Source organism: Drosophila gunungcola (assembly GCF_025200985.1).
Source record: "Drosophila gunungcola strain Sukarami chromosome 2R unlocalized genomic scaffold, Dgunungcola_SK_2 000004F, whole genome shotgun sequence".
NCBI lineage: Eukaryota > Metazoa > Arthropoda > Insecta > Diptera > Drosophilidae > Drosophila > Drosophila gunungcola.
The window spans coordinates 3,813,771-3,838,492 of record NW_026453167.1 but is presented as its reverse complement, the minus strand read 5'-3'; the positions used below and the strand labels follow the sequence as shown (position 1 = coordinate 3,838,492).

General features: G+C 40.5%; 1 protein-coding gene across 1 annotated transcript in view; it reads right to left on the bottom strand.

Annotated features, from left to right (window-relative positions):
* Positions 1–5,453: 5,453 nt before the first annotated feature.
* The window catches only part of LOC128253798 (nephrin), a 31,767-nt gene continuing 12,498 nt past the window's right edge, over positions 5,454–24,722 (bottom strand). The window contains 12 exon segments of the mRNA XM_052982479.1: positions 5,454–5,763; positions 7,421–7,825; positions 7,896–8,077; positions 8,080–8,697; positions 9,178–9,459; positions 9,552–9,836; positions 9,899–10,201; positions 10,262–10,552; positions 10,631–10,930; positions 11,326–11,616; positions 11,693–11,863; positions 12,553–13,080. Of these exon segments, the coding sequence (XP_052838439.1) occupies positions 5,755–5,763; positions 7,421–7,825; positions 7,896–8,077; positions 8,080–8,697; positions 9,178–9,459; positions 9,552–9,836; positions 9,899–10,201; positions 10,262–10,552; positions 10,631–10,930; positions 11,326–11,616; positions 11,693–11,863; positions 12,553–13,080 (3,665 nt within the window). The 3' untranslated portion in view covers positions 5,454–5,754.

Below are 24,722 nucleotides of genomic sequence, written 5' to 3'. Positions count from 1 at the left end.
TTGTACAAAATATACATATATGTGTATGAATATAATTTCGCTTTATTTTTTTCTTCTAGGCTATTAAGCTTGATGATTTTAATGAGTGAATAATGTGTTTGGTTTCCCTCCTCCAGTTTTTCTGCTTTAATTTTTTAATAACCTTCAAACTCTTGACATCGAGTCGAGAGTTCTTTGGTGATTCGTTTGTTTGCCTTCGACATGTGTCGCGGACCCCCGCCTGGAAAAGTTCCCAGTAGACGGGCAATAGCGCTACCGATTCGAGTGGAGCATTAAATTTGTCATTAGGTTCTGAAAATTACATCAAGTAGTTGTGCCTCCTCTCTTTTGTGTAGATTTATCTTTTTAAATATTTAAACGTTCTAATTGGCTGACCGTCGGGCACTTGAGGCCTTCTGAGAACATTTTTGGTTGACATACATAATTACACTGCTTACGATTATGTGGCAGATTATGCGGCACACAACTGACAAATGTCTGGATTTTGCCCGCAGGGACGAGGACTCATTGTGGAGCTTTTCTCACTGGCAATGTGGAAATTGGGGGGTGGGTGTGTGAACTATAATGAGTCAAAGTTGACTTTTCATTTTGGTCGTGCCAAGTGCTCGGGGCTTCTACATTTTTAAGATGTCTTTGCACTGCCCTGTGACATACGACTTCAAGACCCAGCAAGTCTCCAATCCCCTGCAAGTTTTTCATTTTCCTCTTCCACTGGGGGAGCTGTGACATTTTTTATGGCCTGTACTGATGTTTTGACCTAGTAATTTAATGATGCTAAATGGCGTGGCAGTTGATTGCCGGAACATGCGGGCGGGGCACTTTGGGGTGGGAGGTGTGAGAAAGCTTCTTGAGTGCAGCAAATGGCAGCAAATTCAATTTGTAGGTTGAGCTTTTGAGACACTACAAGCTGCTGACGAAGAGCGTTCTTATTCTGGAATTTTGTTAACAGATAAGGGGACTCCAGCTTGCCCAGCTGGGGATGGCACAGTTTTTAGCTGAGAAAAATAGGAAAATATAACAAAATGCTGAAAAATATCAGAATATGTAAAAACTTATCGTTAACCTTGATTAGATTTTTCTCATAGATTAAGAGTTAGGTAAATCTTAAATCTATTTATGATTTTAAGTGAATTTTTCATAATTATTTAAAAATTGCTTAGAGTTTGATGTTTAAAATGTAATGTCTCATTGAATCCGATTTCTGGCTAAAACTGTTTTAATTTAAAATAACAATAAATAAGTTCCAAAATATACTCATTTCAATAAATACAAAAATCATTCTTTTGTGATGACTTTTTTAATATTTTTAGTGGATACAACATGCCATATTTCCCAAAGAAATAAATGAAACTTATTATTACTTTAATCTGTGTGTCGTTATACTCCTTTGTTTTCTTCTACAAAGGAAAGAAATGTATTTTTTCTGACCCTTCCTGGGTTTTCCCACACAGGACTTTGGCTTCTTTGACTTTGTAAGCCCACATCCATTAAAGCTACTTGTGTTAGCCAGCATATCAATGCTCGTATCACAGCATTTCTCCCAGCAGTCCAAGTCCAACTACCAGCTCCATCTGCCATCAGCCATACACACCGAAGGGACTTGGAAAAGGAAGTAATCCATTCTGAGTGCAGTTTTCAATATCACTTTCCAGAGACAACTTCCTGCCACGGCCTGTGCTTCGGACAGTCGCATCATCATCAAAAAGAGCAGGGTCGAGGAGAAAAACTGTTGGCACTTTGCATACAAATGTGCTACCACCGAGGCCGAACTTATCGCAACATTTTAATAACTCGCGGCAACAGTAGCCGACTGCAGATGGTGCAGAAGATCTAAACCGGAGTTGCAGTCGGAGTTGTAGCTGGAGATTGAGACTGAGACTGAGAGTCCAGTCCAGCTTTCATTAATTACCAAGAAAAGCGAGTTTTTGGGTTGTGTTTTTGCTTTTTGCTGCCAGTCAAGAAGTGGCTGCTAGTGCGTTTTCCGTCAACAGGTTGCGGCTGGGTTTGGCCCTAACTGGGCTCGCAAAACTGGCTTAGATCGCTGGCTCTTATCTGGCCAGCACATCACGCAACATGCGCGTAATTTTATGAATGAAGTGTTCGCTGCCGGCCAGGATTCTGATGCTGATTCTGATTCTGAATTCAGCTGGGGCCTCTAGGAAACTGGTCCGGGGACTGGCACTTAATTGCAATCGCACCTCAGCAGCAACAACAGCAGCAGCGACAACAGCAGCAACAGCAGCAACAGCAACAAGTGCAGCATCAACTGGCCGCAGTTTGTCAGTCAGGTTAACAAATTGCGTTAAGACGGAGTCCAGTTGGCCAACCGGTTTGTGGCACATCTGTGCTCGATTCTGGTGCACTTGTTGCCTCAGCTTCATCATCATCATCAGATCAGCAGCAGCAGCAGCAGCAGCAGCAGAAGCAGCAGCAGAAGCAGCAACTTCTGGAGAAGCACAGCACAGCAGCAACATTGCACACTTGCAACACTCGCTTATTAAATATGATTATGTGTTCGATTCTGCGTTGGTCTTCAAGATGCAACCAGAACCAGAACCAGTACAAGAACGTGTATGAGTTTGAGTGGCAGGGTAAAAGTACGGATAGTCACAGGAAGTGAAGCCGCGCCAGCCGTCGTCACATTGGCGGCAGCCCCTTTCCCCTTGCCACTTGCGACAACCCAAACTCTTCCCAACCCATCGCAACCCCATCCAGCTGCCCACTTTTAATGAAGTTTTCCGTTTCGTGATGGTTCTGTTGACTTTCGAAGCCCGCTTAGATACCCTCACTGGGAGTTTGTCAGGCCGGCGGGGGAAAATCAATTTTCCCCAGAGAAAAGCATCCGCGAAACAGTTGGCGAGGGCATTAGAAAGTCCTCTATTTTAGATCCCTTCCATTATGGCGCCAGTGCCTTTGCTAAGCTGCCAGGCAAAATAAAAATCCATTGGCCGTTCAAATGTTTTAATTAAAATTTAATGAATTCAGTGTACTTAATTATGCATTGTTGTTTTTTGCCTTTGCTGTTTGGTTCCTGGCGCTCAGACGGGGTATGCTGAAAATTAAATTTAATTGTTTTATTTTTTTTTTTCGGTTCTGTATTGTACCATGGCACTGAGTGGCAATCAAGGCGTATATGAGCCAGAAAAAGCCTCAAAATTTGCGGTGACAGGCAGCCCAAACAAGGTCATTAAAATTGCATTTATATAAGCATATGATTTGACTATGGAAATATGTCAATAACGTTTATGAAGTTAGCCAAAAACCTAAACTATAATTGCTTTTTTAATTAACAGGAATGGCTTTGAGCTGTCAAAAAAACAAATACTCCATTTAACTGTAATAATAAGCAATCCGAATTGAATAAAACCCAGTACGCCAGCAACATTGTGGATTTTGTAAACCAATAAAATAAGTAAACAAATTAGTTCACTGCAACTATAACATCAAAAGCTCAGAAATGAAAATCGAATGCTGCAAAATTGAATATTAATTAAATTGAAATCACTGCCAATGCATAAAATGTATCAAAATAAAACGCAATTTCGATGACCTTTTGCTGGAGTTTGAGGAAAATATTAATGGGATAAATCAATTTGGTTGAGAAAATTACTTCAAATAGTGTTATGGACCACCTGTCTGGCCTGCAGAATTCTGGAGGCTGTGAAAGCTGATTGCCCCGCAATCCGTTAATACCGCATTTTAGAAATTAAAAATATGTATTATTAAATGTTCCATTAATTAAGCCGAGCGGCGGCGTAGCTATTAATTAATAAAACTTCCTAACAAAATGCCGCCACTTTGTCTGGCCCCGAAAAATAGAGTCTATTAGGCGGCATTTAAGGTGCAAGTGGGCACGCCCACCAGGAAAAAGCCTTTAGGGCGAAACAAAGAAGAATGATGACTGAAGTCAGCGCGCTGATTGATGACACTGGACACATTTCTGTCTTGGGTGAATCTTTGAAAAGATTCTGGAAAGAGGGAACTAGGAAATTTAAATTAAATAGCACATATCAGTCTAATAATTATCATTATTTTGAAAAACATTCCCGAAACTGGTAAAAACAAAACGATGTAAATCCAAGAATTTTGTAATCAATTTTAATATTTTTCGCTTTGATTTTCATCCATTGCTGTTTTTAGCTATTTTATATATCAAATGAAAATATTAAATTTCCTTAAAATTTTTCATGAAATGGATGGAATTATTTTTTTTAATTTAATATTTTCCACCTTAATTCAAATATTTAACATTAAATCAAGCCATTAATATATTTTTACTATTATTATTTATAGATACCGCCCTGCCCAAGACTTAAACACCTTTATTTTAATTTGAAAAATTTGTAATTTTATTCAAATATTTTTCTTTGCTTGAAGATACAAAAATTTGTTGTATTTTTTGTGGTTTTTGTTTTTTTCTTTAATATTTTATTTTAGATATTACAATTAAATATTTACTTTTATTTAATGAAATTTTGTTTTATACACATACTTATCTCGCTTCTTGTTCTGCTTTCCTCAATTTAAATGCAAATGCGGTTGAAGTCTAATTTATAATTAACATTTTTATTGAATCTGTATTAATAGAGTTCTCTAGCATAATTTTTGGCGCTCACGCGTGCATGCATCAACTTCTTTACCATGTACATAATTATTGTCATGCATGATAAAAAGAAAGTCGCTGAATGTTGTAAATATTTATTTTGAATATACTTGATGTCTCGAGTCTTAGGTCTAGCAAAAGTCACACTTAAAATTATTTTTATATAATTGAAGTCGTTATTTCGTTTTCGGTTTTGGTGATTTCGAATCGGGGTTCGTTGAAAGTCGAACGCTTACGCTTTTCGGGCCTTGTGTGTGTGTGTGTGTTTATATTCATTTATGTTTATTTTTATAGTACGTATATTGATAAATATTGGTATGTCCTATAGCTTAAACTTGAACAACTGCTAATGAGAATGAGTCACGACTCGCCAGACTCCATAATATATTTATGCTAAATGCTAAAATGCGTAATTCCTACTACTTAATATCAAAAGACCTTACTACGAATTAATATTTTGAGAGTGTTCTGTTGTTCTTTCCCCTTTTTGTTTTTTGTTTTTGTTTTTTTTTTGTTTTTGTGGTGTCTACTAATGCTGCTGCTTCTGCCGATTTTGTGGGTTGTACGTTGTGGGTGGTGGACTAAATGTGGGTGGTGGAGAGGCAGAGGCATCTTCGTAGAACGGGTTGCGCACCTGCCCCGTGGCCAGACCAATATCCCATATCCCAAATGATAATGTGGACATGCGGATGTTCGTTCGGTCTTGTGGCAAACGTTATTGGCCTGCGTGTTGCCATCTCCGAGTTGCAAGTTGCGGTGGTGCCAAACGTCTCCGGAGCTTTGGGCACAGGTACTTATCACAGCCTTCGAGCGCCGCATGCAAATGTCTTTTCTCAAAACACACTCAACATGGTTTCTCCATTTGCGCTCCGTAATAATCAACGTCGTATAGTAATAATTACAAACATAAAATAAAAATAAGAGTTCAATAAATCCAACTGCTACAGCCAACCACACAGCCAATCGTAGCCGAAAAGCACACGATTGAAGTCCAGTTCTGTGTGTTTGTTTGTCATTTTTTCGCTTTTTCGTGTTCTCCGACTCCGGTGATTATGAATGATGTATGTCAATCAGTCTAGCTGGGCTTGGTTCGGCTGGGTTGGGTTGTCTGTAGTCTGTTGTCTGTGGCTGTCATTGACGCTCAGCACGGCTTAGTAAGTCTGCGGATGAGAAAAACAGGGCAGGTGGCGGGGTCGTTAGAAATGCGATAAATACAGGTTGTTTCTAACAAGCCGTTAATGATTTTGGGGTGGGAAAAATCTTGAGATTGATCTGGATCGTTATGGGAAACAGCATTCATTTCGACATATTTCTTTTCAAATAATTATCCCATAATTAGGACGGGGACTTAAAGAAATGTTGTGACTTTAATTATAGGTATAATTTGTTATTGATTAAACGTATCATTGAAACATATCTATATATTAAAAAATTATATAAAAAAAAAGTATTGTGTTTGTAATTGCAAAAAGTTTGATTTTACATAAGAACATTTGGTGAAATCGAAATTGTTCGAATAAATAATAACACTTTATTTAATATAATAACAACAAGAAGGAAAGCAAACTTCGGCAAGCCGAAGTTCATATACCCTTGCAGCTATTGCATTAATTAAATACTTTTGAAAACATTTAAATTATGATTTACTTGAGTATGTGCTAAAAAAAAACATTGAAACTATGATGATTTGCAGCTCAATTAATAGATAGTTATTTTTATATATTTTTATTATTTCTATTGGAGCTATATGCTATAGACGTCCGATTTTGATAAAATTTATACCATAATTCTGAAATAATTAAACATCGCTATATGTCGAAGAACTCAACAAAAAATTAAAAAACAGAAAAGTTATAATTTTTTTTTCATTTATTTTTCCGATTGTTCCTATGGGAGCTATATGCTATAGTCGTCCGATTTTGATGAAATTAAAACCGTAATTCTGAAATATTAAACCATTACTATATCTCGAAGAACTAAACAAAAAACTAAAAAACAGCAAAGTTATAATTTTTTTCATTTATTTTTCCGATTGTTCCTATGGGAGCTATATGCTATAGTCGTCCGATTTTGATGAAATTTAAACCGTAAATCGGAAATATTTTACCATTACTATATGTCGAAGAACTAAACAAAAAATTAAAAAACAGCAAAGTTATAATTTTTTTTCATTTATTTTTCCGATTGTTCCTATGGGAGCTATATGCTATAGTCGTCCGATCCGGCTCGTTCCGACTTATATACTACCTGCAATAGAAAGACAACTTTTGGGAAAGTTTCATGCAGATAGCTTTAAAACTGAGAGACTAGTTTGCATATAAACGGACGGACAGACGGACAGACGGACAGACGGACGGACAGACGGACATGGCTAGATCGACTCTCCTAGTGATGCTGATCAAGAATATATATACTTTATAGGGTCGGAAACGTCTCCTTCACTGCGTTGCAAACTTCTGACTGAAATTATAATACCCTCTGCAAGGGTATAAAAATAAGTATATAAAAAAAAAAAAATATATATATATATATAAATATATATATATCATACATCATATATATATATATATATATATATATATAACAAAAATAAGTATATAAAAAAAATATATATATATATATATATATTGAAGGTAATTTTAAAATAAATCTTTATGTTACAACAGTGTAAGGAATTATAGTTGTTGTTTTTGCTTAAAGTGGAATAGTTTTGTGGTCGAGCCACTTGAATTTGTACAAAATGAAGTCAGCTTCCACTTAATTAAATAATTCCCATTTCTATTTTTAGAGATTTGCTAAATGATTTCTTGAACTTACCACCGGCGGATAGGACATGTACTTGTCACTCATATTGAAGTAGGATCCATCAGCTGGCGGCGCTGGCGATGGTGAGGATATGTAGCTACCCTTGATCACCAGCGAGGAGGCGGGCGATGGGGATGGTATGTAGAGGCCGTTGGAGATCAGCATGTGATCGTCCTTGGAGCGCATCTGCATGCCCTCGATCAGGCCCGTGGCACTGTTGCGCTGGCTGTGCCGCTTGGGATTGGGCAGGGTCCGGGTGAAGTCCGGATTGCAGAGCGGGTACGGCGGGGTGCACATGGAGCTCTCCTGGTATTTCGGCGGATACGCCGTCGACTGGATGATGTCCACGTTCTCCACCAGATATGTGGAGGCGGCTGCCTTCTTCTGCACATCCGCCTGCAATGCAGTGATGGGCAGCTGGTTAGAATTATGAAATACACTTGGTTAGATATGATTAGTAAAGGTTAATGGTGTGATGCTCTCTCACCTTATAGACAGACTGGCTGTCGTCCTTGGAGTAGACATCATCGTTGCTGGGCTCCGCCTCGCCTTGTGATTTATTCTGCCGGCGAATCACAAACCAGGCCACCAGAGCAGCATTCAAAACCAACAAAATCATGGCAGCTGTGGTGATGCCTATAATCATCACATTGGGCAGCTCGTCTTTTCAGTGTATTCCGCCGAGTGTGGCTGGGAACCCTTGCTCAGGGTCAACTTGATGTCCGGCATGAATTTACTGCCACCCGCCTCGTTGGCCGCCATCACGGAGAAATAGTAGGTGGCTCCGGGTTTCAGGCCATCCAGCGATATGTTCTGGTGTCCCGGCTTGGCGTCCACATACTTGTACTTATCCTCGCCCTGCTGCTTGAGTCTCAGTCGGAAATAGGTCTGCATGCCGCCATCGAATCCGGGTGTCCAGTTCAGTTCCACTCCCGTATCGCTCACATTTCCCACCCTCAGCTGCAGCGGAGCATCCGGTCGAGAGGGCTTACTGAACTCCAGCGTTGTGCTGGCCTGCCCCAGATCATTTCGCACCACACACTCGTACTGCCCGTAGTCATCCTCCGAGGTGTTTTCGATCAGCAGAGCAGACTCATAGTTCAGCGAATCCACCTGTCGCTCCACACTCTTGAATTTCTTGCGACGCTGATTCTTAATGTCCTTGCCATGACGACGCCACATGAAACTGGGCTGCGGAGAGGCCAAGGATCTGCAAATCAGCTGCGCTCGAACTCCCAAGCGGGCGGCATATCGCGTAAAAGCAGGGGAATGGTCTATTTCCGGGGAAGCTAGGGGGAGAAAATAAAAAATATATATATATGTAGGTTTATTGTGGATATTCCTTTGTAAACAAAAATGTTCCCATAACAAAATAACTCAAAACAAAATATTATGAATTATTTATAAATATGACAAATGGAGAATCGAAAACAGGGAGAACAAATAAAAATCTAGAAAAGAACAAACTATTTACGTTATTTTAAAAATAATATTTCTAAGTTATATATAAAAGTTTCCTTTACAAAATTGCAAAACAATATCAAAATAAGAAAAAAATAATAGATATAAATAGGCGAAATTAAATATTTAGAATTTAAAGGTCGAAAAAGGTACAGAAAATTTGAAATTTAAAACTAGGAAAACAAATTAGGCACTTAAAATCTTGAAAAATATGTTTTAAAATTTATAATACTTTTTTGTATTTATTTCAGAGTTTTTTTGTTTAGCTTACTCTTTAGTTTAAAATAAAGTTTGTTGACAAAACTTACTTTGCACGACTAGTAGAACATTTTGGGCCGCCGGAGCCCCTCTTTGGTTGTCCACAATGCAGGTGAAGTTGCCGATATCGCTGCGCTCCACCTTGGCAATCTGCAGCAGGGCGGTGCCGTTCTCAAAACTTGAAATAGTGCGGGTGGCGAGATCGTAGCCGTCGCGCGACCAGCGCACATGAGCGGCCTCTAGCGGGCGGGCCTGAATGTGGCAGGCCAAGACCGCCGGTTCGCCGGCCACAAAACTGCGAACCTTACTCACGGCCGTGATTGTAGGGGCGTCTAGAGATCGGGAGTAACCAAAAAGCAAAAAAAAAAAAAAAACAGTCAGCTCTGCCTTGGAGGTCATTGGTTAGGGCCACAATACTACTCACATTCCACGGCAATTTCGATCTCCAGCAGAGCGGTGCCCTGGCTATTGAGTGCCTCGCAAATGTAGACACCCGCATCGTTGCGACTGAGACGACTGATATTGAGACGAGGTCCGTCGGAGATCAAACGCTGTCCGCTCAGACTATTGCTGCTAATGGGCAGGCCGTCCTTGGTCCAGGTGTAGCTAATTACCATGGGGTTTCCGCTGGCCATCAGCTCCACATGGAACGGGGCCCCCTCAACGCCCACGAAAGTGGTGCTCTGAGTGGTCTCGAACTTTGGGGGATCTGTGGGATTTAGGGGCTAAGTTTTCGGTCTTCAATTCGAAAAAAATAAACCACCAACTTACATAGTATATCCAAACTGATGGTCTCGTGAACACTACGCTGCAGCACCTCGTTGTGACTCTGGCAAGTGTAGATAATGCCATCCAGATCCTGGGTTATGTTCACATACATCTCGAGGGTGGACACCGAACCGCCCCAGAGACCAGGTCGATTGGCCAAGTTGAGTCCCTCGACGGGAATGCCATCCTTCCACCAACTGATCTTGGCCGGTGGATTACTAGAGCTGGAGTCGCAGACCAGCTTGGCTCGAATCCCTGGCACTAGATTCTTGGGCACTACACTGATCTTGACCGTTTCGGGAGGAACTAAATAGGGGAAAAGTACTTAAAATTTTTTTTTTCCAGGGAAAAACAACCTCTACTCACAATGAACTCCCAAAGTCTTGGTGGCAAACAGTGGTATATCAATGGCTGCATTCTGAACCTTACACTTGTAGATGGCATTGTTATCGGAGGCATTCACCAATAGAGACATCTCTGAGGTGATTTTACTATCCACCAATTTGGTGGGGGCATTCAGTATCTTATCGTTTTTGTACCATTGCAAAGTGGGCGGTGGATTGCCACCAGCCGAGCTGCATTGCAACTTCAATATGGAGCCAGAGATCAAGATATCACCATCATTATAGCCAGTCAATAGGGGTGGCGAAGGGGGATCTGTATGTTTGAAGACATTTTAATTTAATTATAACCCCTAAATGCTAAGTGATAAGATCAAAGGGTAGATGAACTTACACAAAACATTCACGGTGTGCGATCCCACCACATTCTGTGTGAGTTCCGTGTTGAGGGCATGGCAAACGGCAATGAAGGTCCTGCTCTGCGAGTCTATACTCAGAGTTATGTTCGAACTGCTCACCCAGCCACCATCGGAGCTGCTCGTGGTCTTGAAGGTACTGTTTTCCATCGGACGTCCATTGATTGTCCAACTGATGCGGGCCTGGGGATTCGAAGGGGCAGTCACGCAGCTCAGTTGCACGGAATCGCCGACCTTGGCCTGGTTGGCTCCACTCAGATAAACATCCTTGGGGGCATCTGTTCAGAGAAATAAAGTTTTTTTTTACAATACTTAATTAACTAAAGAGTATGTAGATAATTCGATAATAAAAACTGAAATTTTAGTTTTAATTAATGTGTCTTGAAAATAATCTACAGACAGTAATAATTCAATAGTTAAAAATACTTTATAAACTTTTTTGTTTCATTTTTATACCTGTGAGTCTATATATATTTTTTTTATGGTAATATTATTATCATCATTTTTCATACCAAATAATTCAAAGTCCATTTAACAATATTTAAGTGTCGAGGACCATTTTTTTTAAATGTAATGATGAAAGTCAAGAATTTTTTTTTTAAATGTGACTTTTTATAGATGACTAAAGTAAAGTAAATATGCTTGATGGCTTTTTGCAGCCAGGGAAACTTACACAGGACAGTCAGATTGAGTTCGGCGCGCAGGGGAGTTGTTGCCAGCAGATTCTTGGCCTCGCACATCAAATTAGCCCCATTGTCCTCGGCGGCGGCGGTGAACTTGTACACGTTCTCCGACAGACGGCCCGAGGTGCGTTGCGGCGAGCTGATGGCCACCCCGTTCCGGTACCAAGTCAATTGGGCCGGGGGATTGCCGCCGCGACTGCGGCAGGCAATTTGCACTTCCTGGCCGCGATGCAGGCTTTCGCCCTGGCCATAGCCCTCAAAGAACGGGGCACCGGGTGGATCTGGATTGGGTATGGGAATGGGTATAGATTGGGATTAGAGACCTGGGAGGGCTCAAAGGGCGCAGAATGCACTTACAGAGCACGGAGAGCTGCACCTGGGCGCGCATCGGCACGTCGGGGGGCAGGGCCTTGTGCCTTGCCTCGCAGGAGAACTCCTTGTAGTCGTCATCGGCGCGGGGCTGCAGGTGCAGCGTGGAGCTGGTCGTAAAACGCTTTGGAGCAGTCTGATTCACCGACACAATGGGGACTACACGGGGAGAAAATGGTCAGCAATTTGTTATTAATTCAAGTCATTATTGGGTTTTTGAAATAAAAAAAACATTATAAACCTTAGAAATTATATTCTTTTAATTATGTAATAATTAAATGTGTTGTAATGTAATATAAATATATTTGTTAAATGCTGGTGCTAAATACACGATTTTCTTTATTAAAAAAGGTTTTTGCGATTTGTTATAATGACTAGACAAGGTTATTTCTTTTAAATGTGCATTGCTAAACCACTTTGTATACTCTACAAATGCTTTCCATATAAATTTGGTTATTTTATCCTCAAAATTAAAGCCTACGTCAACAGATTTCATCCTTTTTTAAATAGCTGCTCCAAAGATGAATGGTAAGCTCTGCTGGTAAATAATTTTGAGTTTCAAACCAGTCTACATTTTGGTTCAGCAACAGGATTTATCAAGGAGATTTTTAAATTTCTTAATTTTAATTTTCTTTCTTTCAATTTTATATGTTAGCGCATTTTATTGCTAATATAAACAATATATATTTAAGAATTATTTTCAAAAATATTTGTATTGCTCTAGAAAGGAACACATATTTGAGAAAATACGGTCTATCTTTTGATTTATGAATATTTTAGGAGGAATAAAATTTTATTTATTTATTTCAACATATATTTTCTGTGTTTTAAGAAAGACAGAAACTTACCCGTCGTGACTGGCACTTCGCCCTGGAACCAGACAATCTCCGCCGCCGGATTGGCATTCTCGGCGATGCAGTGCAGCGTGAGGTTCTGGCGCTCCTCCACCTCGACCCTGGCATTCCGGGCATAGCCCTCGATGACGATGCTACTAGGAGCCGCCACGATGCTCAGCTTGGCATTAGCCCGGATGGCGGGGTTTCCAGCGGCAGGACCCACCTGGCACTGGTACTCGGCATCGTCCTCCAGCGTGGCGTTCTTGATCTGCAGGTTGTAGGCATTCTGCTTGGCATCCACCAGCACCGAATAGCGGGGGAATCCCGGAATTACCGCCGAGAAGCCCAACGCGAAGCCGTCCTTGGTCCACTGGACTTTTCCTGCCCGGGCGGACACCTCACAGCGCAGAAGTGTGTCGGTGCCCTCGAGTATTTGCAGATCGTGCGGCGTCAGGCGAAACTTTTGCACTGGCGGAGAGGCCACCTGAACGGCCGGAGTCGGTGCCGTAACTGCGGCCATTCCATGGCATATGGTGCCAGCTGCAGAGAGAGAAAAAAAGAGGGTTTCGGTTAAAGATTTATTACATTTTATATTGTTTTGCTTAGGTTGCGAGTTATATCTTAAAAATATGGAATATTTCTTAGATCAATTAATGCTATCTGTTTGTTTCTTAGGGTATGACAAGAAATATTTTTAATTTTGCCTGTTAAATGAACAAAAAAACAAATTTTTCAACGAAAAACAAAATTTCTAAATTATAAGTCAATTGTTTTAGCCGATCTGCTTTAAATTTTGAACCGATTATAAATGTAAAAAAATATTTTGCAAACCATAATAAAAGACATTTATATTGCACATTTCATTCTTCTTAAGTGAAAGCAAAAGCATCCAAATTTTTTACCAAAACTTTGGAATTTCAATTGCTTAATGCTAATATTTCTTTTGCCGTGTAAAATAAAACGAGATGGAAAGGAAATTCGCATGGTTAATCGGCACGTTCGACATTTGCGCACGTAGTTTGCCAAGTGCACCGGCAATGCGAACAGTTCAATTGGTAACGAATCGACATGGATGTCGACCTGTCAGTGCCCAGAGTTGGAATCGAACTCGGAATCGGCATCAGAATCGAAGTCGGAGAGACGCAGTCAGATGGCCACGGTTACCCAGTTTTTACAGCCCACACATAAAATACACATTACTTAAGCGTAAGCCCCGACGACGTCGCTCAGTCACATCGCACTAATTTGGTACAACTTCTTTTTTCCGATTCGATTCGATTCGATTCGAATCGTTTCGTTTCCTTTCCGCTCACATGTGTCAGCCTGAAGGGAGGGGGGCAGCTCAACTCAACTCAACTCAACTCAACTCAGCTCAGCTCAACTCTCAGGCTGTCATTGAGACATGGATGTATCTGTCCATCGGTCTTTTCTGTTCTGCGAACAGTCTGTTTGCCGCTGGATCGGCCCACACCTATGGGCTAAAGTAGGTCTGCAGCTTGCGGCTCATTAGCATTAAAATGTCTTAAAGAAACGACTGGGCCACGTTCGATACCAAATTGAACGGCCTACTCACTCGGGGCCTTTTTATATGCCATGTGTGCGATGTCGACCTAATCAGCATTAGAGCAATCCACATAGGTATATAAAAGCATTGACAACTCACGCACACTGTCTCCGAAGTGGTGGGAAATCGGAATGTAAATGATGTGTGGGTGCCGGAGAAAGTTCCGTTTTTGGACTCCGGTCGGACACTTAAATCGGAGATAATAACCTGCTGGCAAATAATGCGCTATTAATCATTTCACGATCGAGTTTCTATAAATTATGCCCGGCTAAAGACAACTGTCGCCTTATCTACGATAAATAATTCTCGCCCAGCTTGGACTAATGAATTAGCCATTTATCAAGCGCAAATCTCTAATAACATTCTTAAATCCCCCGATCGAAACAAGTTTAAAATAGAATTCATTCCCAGCCAATGTATTGCTCAATTAAACTGGTTTCGGTGCCACTGTGCACTGCGTGAATCGTGGCCACCAAAAAAAAAACATTTCTGTCGTGGACTTCATCAGCGGATTAATTGATTATTTGTCTGCGAAGACAGTGGATGGTCTTGAAAGAAAAGCGGATATGAATTGGTCACCAGGGAAGGGGGCGGAAATGTGAAAATGTGGCCAAAGTTAGTCATTCGTTTTGAGGGCGCCTCGATTTGCATGCTGCCATTTAGCCCGGCCAAAGTTCAAGCAATTAAGCCAAGCGACAGTTGACCAACTCGGCACTGCCAGAACATTTCCTGCGGCAATTAACCAGCGACGACGACGACGACGAAAAAAGGCAACGAAAAAACAACCAAAGAGCAGAACTTGACAGGTTTTTGCACTGACAATGACGACAAAAACAGAGAAAACCGAGACCCGGCCCACTGCAACATGCATACAACTCATTTAGTGTCATTACGGGAGGAAGACACCCGTCTATGGTAGGTATACTATATATCCATATGACTACGGCTCTGTGGGTTTATGGCCAGCAGGCCATAAGCCACCCCGCTGGCACCAAGAAAAGACAATATGCAGAGGGTAATTGTCACACATATGCAAGCCATATCCCATCCTGGCCAACAAAGAAATCCTTGAAGTGTGACAGTGGGAAGCAAAGAAACTGGGCAAAGTAAGGAGCAGAGAAGCAGAGTACAAAACACACACTCTGCTGAGTGAAGTAAGTGCAAAGTAAATGAAAGATGAGCAGCGGGCCAAAGGCCCAACCGGTTTAGCATTTCATTCATGGGTTTTCAGCCGTTCTGGCCACTGGCCACTGGCCATCGGACATCGGACATCATTGGGAAGTGGAAGTGGAAGTTAAATGGGCCCCGAGGCAGCTGTAATTGTCAACTGGTCCCACAAATTGTACGCAAACTAAACTAACTGCTTAACCGCAAAACGTACGTCCGTAGTCGATGTCGATGTCGATGACGATGATGATGATGATGTCGATCCGGGGGCACCCAGGACTCCTAGTTTTGCATGTGCCTGTGGCTGCGGCTGAGCCTATGCCAAAGTCGATTCCTGGCCGCAAGTTAAGTGAGTGTGCTGTCCTGCATTGGCCTCAAAAGCCTGCTAATAGTTTTCGAGCTCTACAAGTCCTGGCAGGACCCAGAGATGCCTGAATTACTAAGTGACTCGGGCAGGAAGTTTGCGGTGCCTCTGGCTTTCATCAGTTTTGCTCTCTTTTTTCACCTTCACAGGGTCTTACGGATTTACATTTTTAAAAACTTCAAAGTTTAAGCTCTTTTCAAAGCTCTGCAGTATTTATTTTTAGTTTTATATGACTCGGGCACTTTGCATTTTAAAATTGAAAAGTAAGAGCTTATGCTTTTTTCACTATATATTAAAAAATAATAAAATGAATTTCCCATTTAAGTTGTATTCATAACATATTCTACCTTAGATCAGTTAAGGATTTTATAAAAACATAATTTTCAAATTGTTTTATAAAACGCACTCTTAGTTTGGTAGTATCTAAAAATTTGCCTACATCAAAATTAGAAGCAGTGTTAAATAATATTTCTTTAATAATTGTTGTTTTAAATATACAAAAATATGCAACATTTTTGTTTGAAACGTTTGTCAAAATTAATTTTATTTTATGTGTTTTTATATTGTTTATAGCTACCCTAATTACGGATGCCGAAACGCAGCCGAAATATATCGGTTAAAATCTATAAGCAACAAAACCCTTGACCTCAAGTCAGCAAAACATCGAAATATAAATACAGGACTATAATAAATGTTTTTTAAACACTTGCATCTGAAAATAAGTAAATCAAAATTCGGGAGAATTTAAGCTGCAATTGACATAATTCGCTTTCAATTAAGTTTCTGGAATCAAATAAATTTACCTTTATTTTCTACTACTATCTTAGATAAAATTGCCATTTCAAACGCATTTGCTCATCTCTTTCGTGAGTTGTTACGTGTGGCAATGCCAAGCGAAGCGCAACGCCGGATGTCGCACTAATGGTCAACGCAACGCATTCGAAGGTCCCGGCCCGTTTTAGCCCGCTGCCATTCGCATTGGCCCGAGACTTGGGCCTAGTATATCGGGCCTGCTGCTGCTTTGTAAGTTAAACTATCTACAAGTCATTAACTCATACAAAGCCAGCAACTGTCGCAGAGGGTGAGGCTATTGCTACAGCTACAGCTAGAGTTACAGCCACACAATCCGGAATCGAGGGGACCAGCATCCAGCTTCTAGAATCCACAATCCAGAATATAGAGTGAAGTGAAGTGAAGTGGCCTGGACCAAACGCACATTTGGCCTTTTGTTTTTTCTTCTTTCGCTCCTTTTTTCCTGTGTGTGTGTGTGTTTTTTCTCCTTATCGAGACCAGTTTCCAGTTTATTCGCTCTCGCTGCCACTTTCTGGTAACTCCAGCGCGTTAATGGAAAATATTGTGGCATATCACAGGAAATCCGGTGAGGTTTTTTTTTTTCGTTTGCTGTTGCTTGTGGCCCTCTTTGTTGTTGTAGTCGTTGCTGATATGTTGTTGGTGGCATGGTGTGTGTGTGCACACTCCTTTTAACCGGCAGGACACTTAGCCGGCATCTCTACTCGCTTTGACAAAATTAACGGGCACATAAATCTCCTCTCCGGGTTTTGCGGCTTTGCGTTATAAATTTAATTAAATTTTTTTGTTTTCTTTATTTTTGTTTTTGTTTTTGTACTTTATCTACGCCTGTTAACCATTTTTTGTCGCTTGTTGGGTTAACTGTTCTGCTTGCTAACTTAACAAATGTCTTTTATTATATTGATTAAAGCGGCTTTTGGTGTGTCAAATTTGTTGTCAGCCATGTTAAGCGCCGGCAGAGTGTTTCAAATTGTTTTAAATGGCAAGGGAAAGGATTTTGGGCACGGCCATAACAATTATTTTCCACATGTGCTTGTGGTTTGAGGCACCAAGGCAGGGACTTAAATACTTGGCTCTAATGCGAGCCAAGCCAATCCGATTTTCTGCTGACACTTAAGCGGTTTTTAGCCACCCTGACGACTTTGGGATGTTTACCAGATGGTTTGAGAAATTTACAAAGATATTTAAATGATTTAATTATTTTGAGTGAAAGGAGCTACCAACAATTTTTTGCTTTGAATTTCGAGGTTTTTTAGTTGCCACACATCCTAGGAAATAAAAGAGCTTCCCCTTGATATAATGTTTTATGTTTTAATAAAACGATTTTTGAAATTAAAATATTTATATAATACCAAGGAACTTATTGAAGATTTATAGATTAATTGCTAAAAAGATTTTATCATAAAACGAAAGCCAAATAAAAATGCTTCATATGTTTATGGTAGGCAAGAATTCAAAAGAAAGAATTTTAAAATGAAAATACATAAATATCAAGGAACATATTGAAGAAATCTTCATTACTTTCAGCAGTCTTAAAGGTAACTCGAGTTATCTTTCCCATCTTAGTGGGACCCTGCATTTGGTGGCTTTGAGGCTGCCGCTTATGGCCAAGTTTATTGCTGACCCAGGACCGCCTTAATCATCTCGGGCAACCCGCATACCCTCACTGGAGTGTCACCGACCGGCCATTTAATGTGCGCCTTGGGCACGCTTAATAAATTCACAATAAAACGCATTTGAATCACGCGAATCGAGAGTGAGTATGGCGGTTGGATGGCGATGTTGATGTGGATGGGGATGTGGATCTTAACGACCTCGGAATGTTTGTTTATTGTTGTGACTTCCCCGCACAGATCCACATCCTGCTGCTCCACTGCAAATTGCCGCATTACCAAGTCTCTGTCTGGCTGCTCAGTGTGTGTTTGAGCACTGATTGAATTATAAAATTTGCAGCTGAACAAATGGGGCCTGGCCAATATCAAATGGCAAGAAAGCCAGCCAGCCGGCCTCATCGACGTTAAACTAATCAACTAATTTGCTATGAACTTTGCGGTCTGCACAAATTAGAGCATTCGAGTGGCCAGAGACCCACACCGAATCCATTTGAAGGCATTAACATTAATTATTTTCTGCTTGATGAGCATTTTAGATGAACACGAACTCGGGATGGAGATGTGACCCCTGACCCCTGACCCTCCGACACTCAAGTGGCGACCCTCCCGCTTCGGGGACTTTCATCTTTCGCATCTTTCGTTAATTAATACAAAAATGTTGGCCCCCTTGTCGGCCGTGGCAACTATTTTTTCAACTATGCCATAGAATATTTTCGAAAAATTTTTGCCTCGCCGCAACAGTAAACATTTTGCCATGCAAAAATTGAAAGTATTTTGCGGGCGGGTCAGTTCCGGATACGAAATTCTGAATTTATAGCAGGGCGGGAATTCGTCAGGAATGTCAGTTAAAATGTTAAATTTATACGTAGCAACTAAATTGCTGCCTGCGCAATTTAAATCTTTAATAAAATCATGTATCCGTGTATTCATGTTTTTAGGCAATCAAAAAATAGGAGGAAACAAAGTCAACGAATAACTATAAAAGCCCTGGCCGAAATTAAACAATTTTCGGTGAGGCGGGAAAGATAAAATTCAATTTTTCTCGATGTTGACTATAATAAAAACGCAAAGAGAACAGTAATAGATTTGAAGATTTTATGACTGTAAGCCACTCCGCTTGTCAATCCGCCTCGTCCAACCAGTTTTGTCAACTGCCACATGCGTGGGTTAAGAGATGTTGAACACCCACAAAGCAGGGCCAACAACAACAAAGAACAAAAAAAATTTACGAATTTTATTAGTCATAAATTGAAAATCATAAAACCCCCTTGCAGCACCTAGCCTTTCAGTCTATGAAAATAAATTAGTCTGAGGAAATGGCATGAAATGGGAAGTCAAGGCGGTGGCATCTTAAAATATGCAAGAAAATATTATTTAGCGAAATCGTAAAACTTGGTGGGGTGTTTGCTCGGCAAATGGTTAAACTTTTGCCAGCCATGGAAAATTAATTTTTGTTTTTTTTTTTATACCACCAGTATCCTGGAAAAGTTTAAAGATTTCAAGACTCTGGGGAGCTGCTAGCAGCAAATGTCTTTAAGCCGAACCCACAACTCCGAGCGGCTATTTGAATAAGAAATCTAGCTGGCCAGAGGTAGTAAAAAACGGTCCAGCAATAGACTCATAAAGAAATCAAAGCCAAACCAGTTCAAGAGGCAAAACTAACTAAGAGACCCGTCGACACAACCTACGTGCTGTGAACAGGTAAAAGAGATATACTCGTATATATAGAGGAAAAAACTACGGGCTTATGAATGGTAACCGCCATATGAATGGCTTTACACAGAGTCCACAAAAGACGTGGGCATTGCCTCAGTTCGCGGCGCATATTAAACTGAATTTAAATTTAGCTGGAGTATGGGGTATGGAGTATGGAGTATGGGTATAGAGTATGGGTATGGCCAGAGATAAAGAGGTATCCGTCTGGGTTTTGCGAACCCAAGGCACGCACCTGGCTTTCCGACTGCTTTCTTGGCTCGAAACGGCTTAGTTTAATGCCGCACTGAATTGGCCAACAACTGCAACTACGACGTCGATCGACGACGGCTGCACTTGTCGCCGCTTGGCTCAAATGCTTGGCTCAAATGCTTGGCTCAATGTTAAAATGCCAAGACGACGGAGTCGATTGCATTTCTTGTGTGTATGTGGCAGCTGCATAATTATAATGTCTGGGCCCCGAGCGGTACATTGGCTGACTTGGTTTGTCGGGCCTGTCTCGCCGAAAGGTCAAACAACATATTTTTGCCGTTTTTATTGAGGCTCTGAACTTTGTTTGTGAGACAAAATTAGTTAAGCCAAGTCTGGATCTCTTATGAAACTACTAAATAAAAATTCTCATTAAAAATTCAATGTGATATTTGAACGGAAACCCATAAAACAGTTCATACTTATGCAAATGCGAATTTTAAATTAGCAAGTCCCCCTTTAAAGATTCTTGTCTTTATTTCTCAGAAAAAAATAGTTTAACTACCACTTAGAATTTATGGTTTATAATAGTTTATAAAAGCGTTATTCAAACGGTAGATCATAAAACTCTGTAAGAATGCAATTTCAACAAAAAAGTTCCTTTTAGAAACAAAAATTGTTTAGTTTAGTCAAAGCAGTTTTGATTTATTAAAAATTCAATGTTATTTTTGAAAGAAAACCCATAGAACCATTCATAACTATGCAAATTAAATCCCAAAGCCAGAACTCATCCATCGGAAATGCAGTATTTGTAGAGCATATTTAAATGTTTCATTTGAACATATTTTTATAGATAAACACAGTGTCCTCTACTTTAACTTTTTGCAAATATAATCAATACAATATATAAGCGATCGTACATTTTGTACTATTTGTTTTGGAACCCGCACACTTTGGGCCAGGCTTAAACTTTTCTTTTTCTTTTTGTTTTTGTTAGTTTTTGCTTAATTTTATTTATGTATGCAGCTCAAAACTTTGCTTTGTGCGTTCACCCATTTGTTTTTATAAAACTTAATGGACGGCTGATTGCCGGGCAAAATGTCGGTATTACCCATACATTTGTGTATGAATATATTTGTTGTTTTTGTTTTTTCAAGGATGCGTTCATTAACTTTTCGAGATTTATGTAGGCAGCGTGTGAACAGATGCGGGCCAACGCCAAGCTCAAACATCGCAGCAATTGTCAACGTATCCCATTTGAGAGCTAACACAAATTTTAATGGGTGGACATAAAAACCATTTTTATTTTGCACTTTTGGCTCATAATTGGGTTGAGTGTGGACGCTAAATAACAGAGAAAAAAACATCCGAAAAAGAACTACAAAGCAAGTCGAGCGACAACCGTCACCCAAGAGCCAGAAATTCAAGTTATCTGGCGGCGGTGTTTTGGAAACTGTTCGGCCATAACGTTCGCTCGGCCACAACTTCTCTGTTGAAAGTTAGATAATCGAGATACCGCTGCATCGAAACTAGACACTGTGGCCAGATTAATGGCTGCGAGCTGATTAGTTTGAGGCCAAGACAAAAGGCAGCGCAAAAGGCCAAGCTCGATGGGCCGTAATTAAGCAGAGACAACTCAACATGGTGCCTTGTGTGGAGTCCCAGTTTAGTCAGAACATGTAAATTATAGATAAGCTGGCACATTGTGCCCCATGCTCTACATGCCCAGCAACCAAAATGTTCATTTGTCAAAATTAACACCGCCTTGGAGCCGCCACAAATCGAATCAAAAATGCCGCCAGCTATGGGTAATACCAATCGAAAGATCTTCGAGTTTCTGTCTCTGTAAATGGGGACAAATTGATTACTTAAAAAAAGAAAACTTCTAAATTGAAATGAAGCCTTTTTTATGCACATAGTAACATTAGGGTTAAGGGGTATGTTGGGCAATGTCAAGTTGTAGTTATGTATTGCTAACCATTATTGACACTTAAGTATCTCACAGTCTTTAATTCAATTACAATGCTCCTTCTTTTGTATTTCTCCATGGTATCTATACAAAATTATCATTGACACTTGGGTTTATTTATCTTTTAAGCCATTACCAACTGAGTCTTTAAATTCTCATATTTTTTAGTAATACTGGGTATCACACAGTCGTTTAATTCAATTACAAAGTTCCTTTTTTGTGTTTATCCATGTTATCTATTTGTATCAGTTTCCGAAAACTCCTGTCGTCCCTAGCAATTTGAAATTCTCACACCCTCATCACTCATACGGCTTTCCGGTTATTGTCATTCTATTAACTCCCTCAGCCAAACCATCAATCATTTTATTTGGAGACTCCATGAAAAGTTCGTTAGTGCTAAATATTAACTTTACATTCCTGGCATCTGCAGTTGAAAATTGATATAATTCTCACATTGACGCGCCTGGTTATTAATTCAGTTTTCACGAGTATCTCGCTTCGTTTTTTTTTTTCTTCTTTTTGGGCCAAAAGTTACCGTACACTTTTGTGGGTTTTCGACCACGTCCCTGGCAGTTTAATTGAGGCAACACAAGAAAAAAACAAAAAACAAACCGAAAAAAAAGATACAAACAACTGACGCTATTTCAAAAACCGGCTTAGGCGCGCCAGTGTGTTTGTGTTGGCCATCCATCATTATGAAATGTTTGCCAGTGTGGGTAAGTGGTGCACCTGCTCGCATTTCGACTGGTAGCCCCTCCATGAAGGGGTTTTTTTTTGCAGGAGGAAGGGGAAGAAGTCCGGTTTGGGTCCTCCTTCATTGATAGTTTCGAGTGCAACTTTCGCATGCGCAAAGTTGCCGGACAACATATGCTGACCAGATCGGATCCAGCCCCATCTTTCCATCTTCCCATATTCCCAAGTTCCCAACTCTCGGCTCCCAGCTGCTGCTTCTGTTTTTGCCGTGATTCCTGGGTACGTCTTTTTTCCAGATGGCCATACAATACAACACATATACCTACACTTATGTTTTTTTTGTGCGCCCAGCGTAAGTTAATATGACTTGTAGCACGATGATTGCTTCCTGTGCCGAAGAGAGCGGGCAAGTTGGCTTGAAAAAGCCGCTGACAGCCAGCGACATCATCGGAGCTTCATCAGCTTCGTTTGCCTTTTTTTATGAATGAAAAATCGCTGTCGCTTTACCTCCTGCTATCTCTCTCTCTGCTGGCGGAAGTTATAAATTAATTGAGTAAATATCGATTCGCAAACATACACATACACACACACACACACACACACACACGATGTCTAGGGCTTGTTAATTGGCAGCACTTGAAAAGCAAGTCAGAAAACACAGAGCGTTCAACTCCAGCTATTTGCATAGTCAAATTGGCTTCAGCCATTGGAAATCGAGTTGGGAACTGTTTAGCAGGCAGCGTATCGGTGCACGAGATTAATGACCATAGAAATCGCATATTCAATTGATCATCGAGTATTGCCAATCGGCTTTGATAAAGCGGCGAAAGCGCTTCATGTTGAATTTTTATGCTTTCGTGTAATTCGGAGAGCGTTTTATGGCAGCGCTTTTATGGCACTGGCCATCAACTTAGGCTAAACTTTATTAATTACCAGGCGGCGTTATTTGCCAATTATTTAGTCGTCCTCATAAATCGCTTCTGTCGTTCCTAACGGATACGGATACAGCGAGATTTGAAGGCGAGAATTTATGACCGGGTTGAGTTGCGTTGGGTCCAATCCATAATATAACATTAATTAAGTAAGTGGATCACGTTACTGGGCCTATAGCAAGCTTAAGATGCAATTGATACTCTACTGGATACTCTATGCACTAGATACTCTTTATACTAGAACACTTATACTAGATACTCTTTGTACTATATACTCTTTATACTATATACTCTATATACTAGATACTCTATATATAAGATACTCTGTATACTAGATACTCTATCTCTATTTATGTATCTGATATTCTAAATAACAACTCTTGAAGAGTTTTATTAGATCTAGGTTTCATTAGCATAACAATCGCTCTCAAAGACCTGTTATATACATAGTGTTTTGAAAAAAGAAAACCTTTAGTCTGCCAACTTCTTAACTTACCCAATATTTTTTGTTTTAGATTTGCCCGCGGCGACTGTATCTTTTTGCGATCTCTCAGAGAACGCGTCATGCATAATTGCATATATCAGATACAAACACCTAACTGTACAGGTATATATTTTGCAAACACATACTATGCACATATGTTTGTACATTTGTTTGTTCGTTACTGTCGCATCATAAGGAGCGACAACAATTGCTGTTGCTGTTGCTGTTGACGTTGCAGTTGCAACTTGTTTGTTGGGTTTGTGCCGCTGCCGTTGACGCCACCTAACTGTCAACTTTCTTTTTTCACCCGGGCTCATGTAATTACAGAGAGCTATATGTTTGTGTGTGTGTGTGTGCTTGTAAGTCTTACTGGCATGCAATTAGCATAAAAAATATCAACACAGTTTGCATTTATATAACGCTACAAATTATGCATCATTGAAGCTGCCACCGCAGCAGCAAACTGCAATGACGTTGAATAATGACCGAAAATGCAATGGAAACCCAGCACCCGCAGCATTCGCCACCACCCCCTGCGGAAAACGGAAAACAGAAAACAGCCAGCAGGCTGTATCCACATCCACATCCCCATCCCAATACCAATCCCCAGCTGCAGCTCCCTCCTCTTTTGGCCAAGACTGGTTGGCAAGGGGGCGGGGTCTTGGCGGTGATGTAGGAGTATCA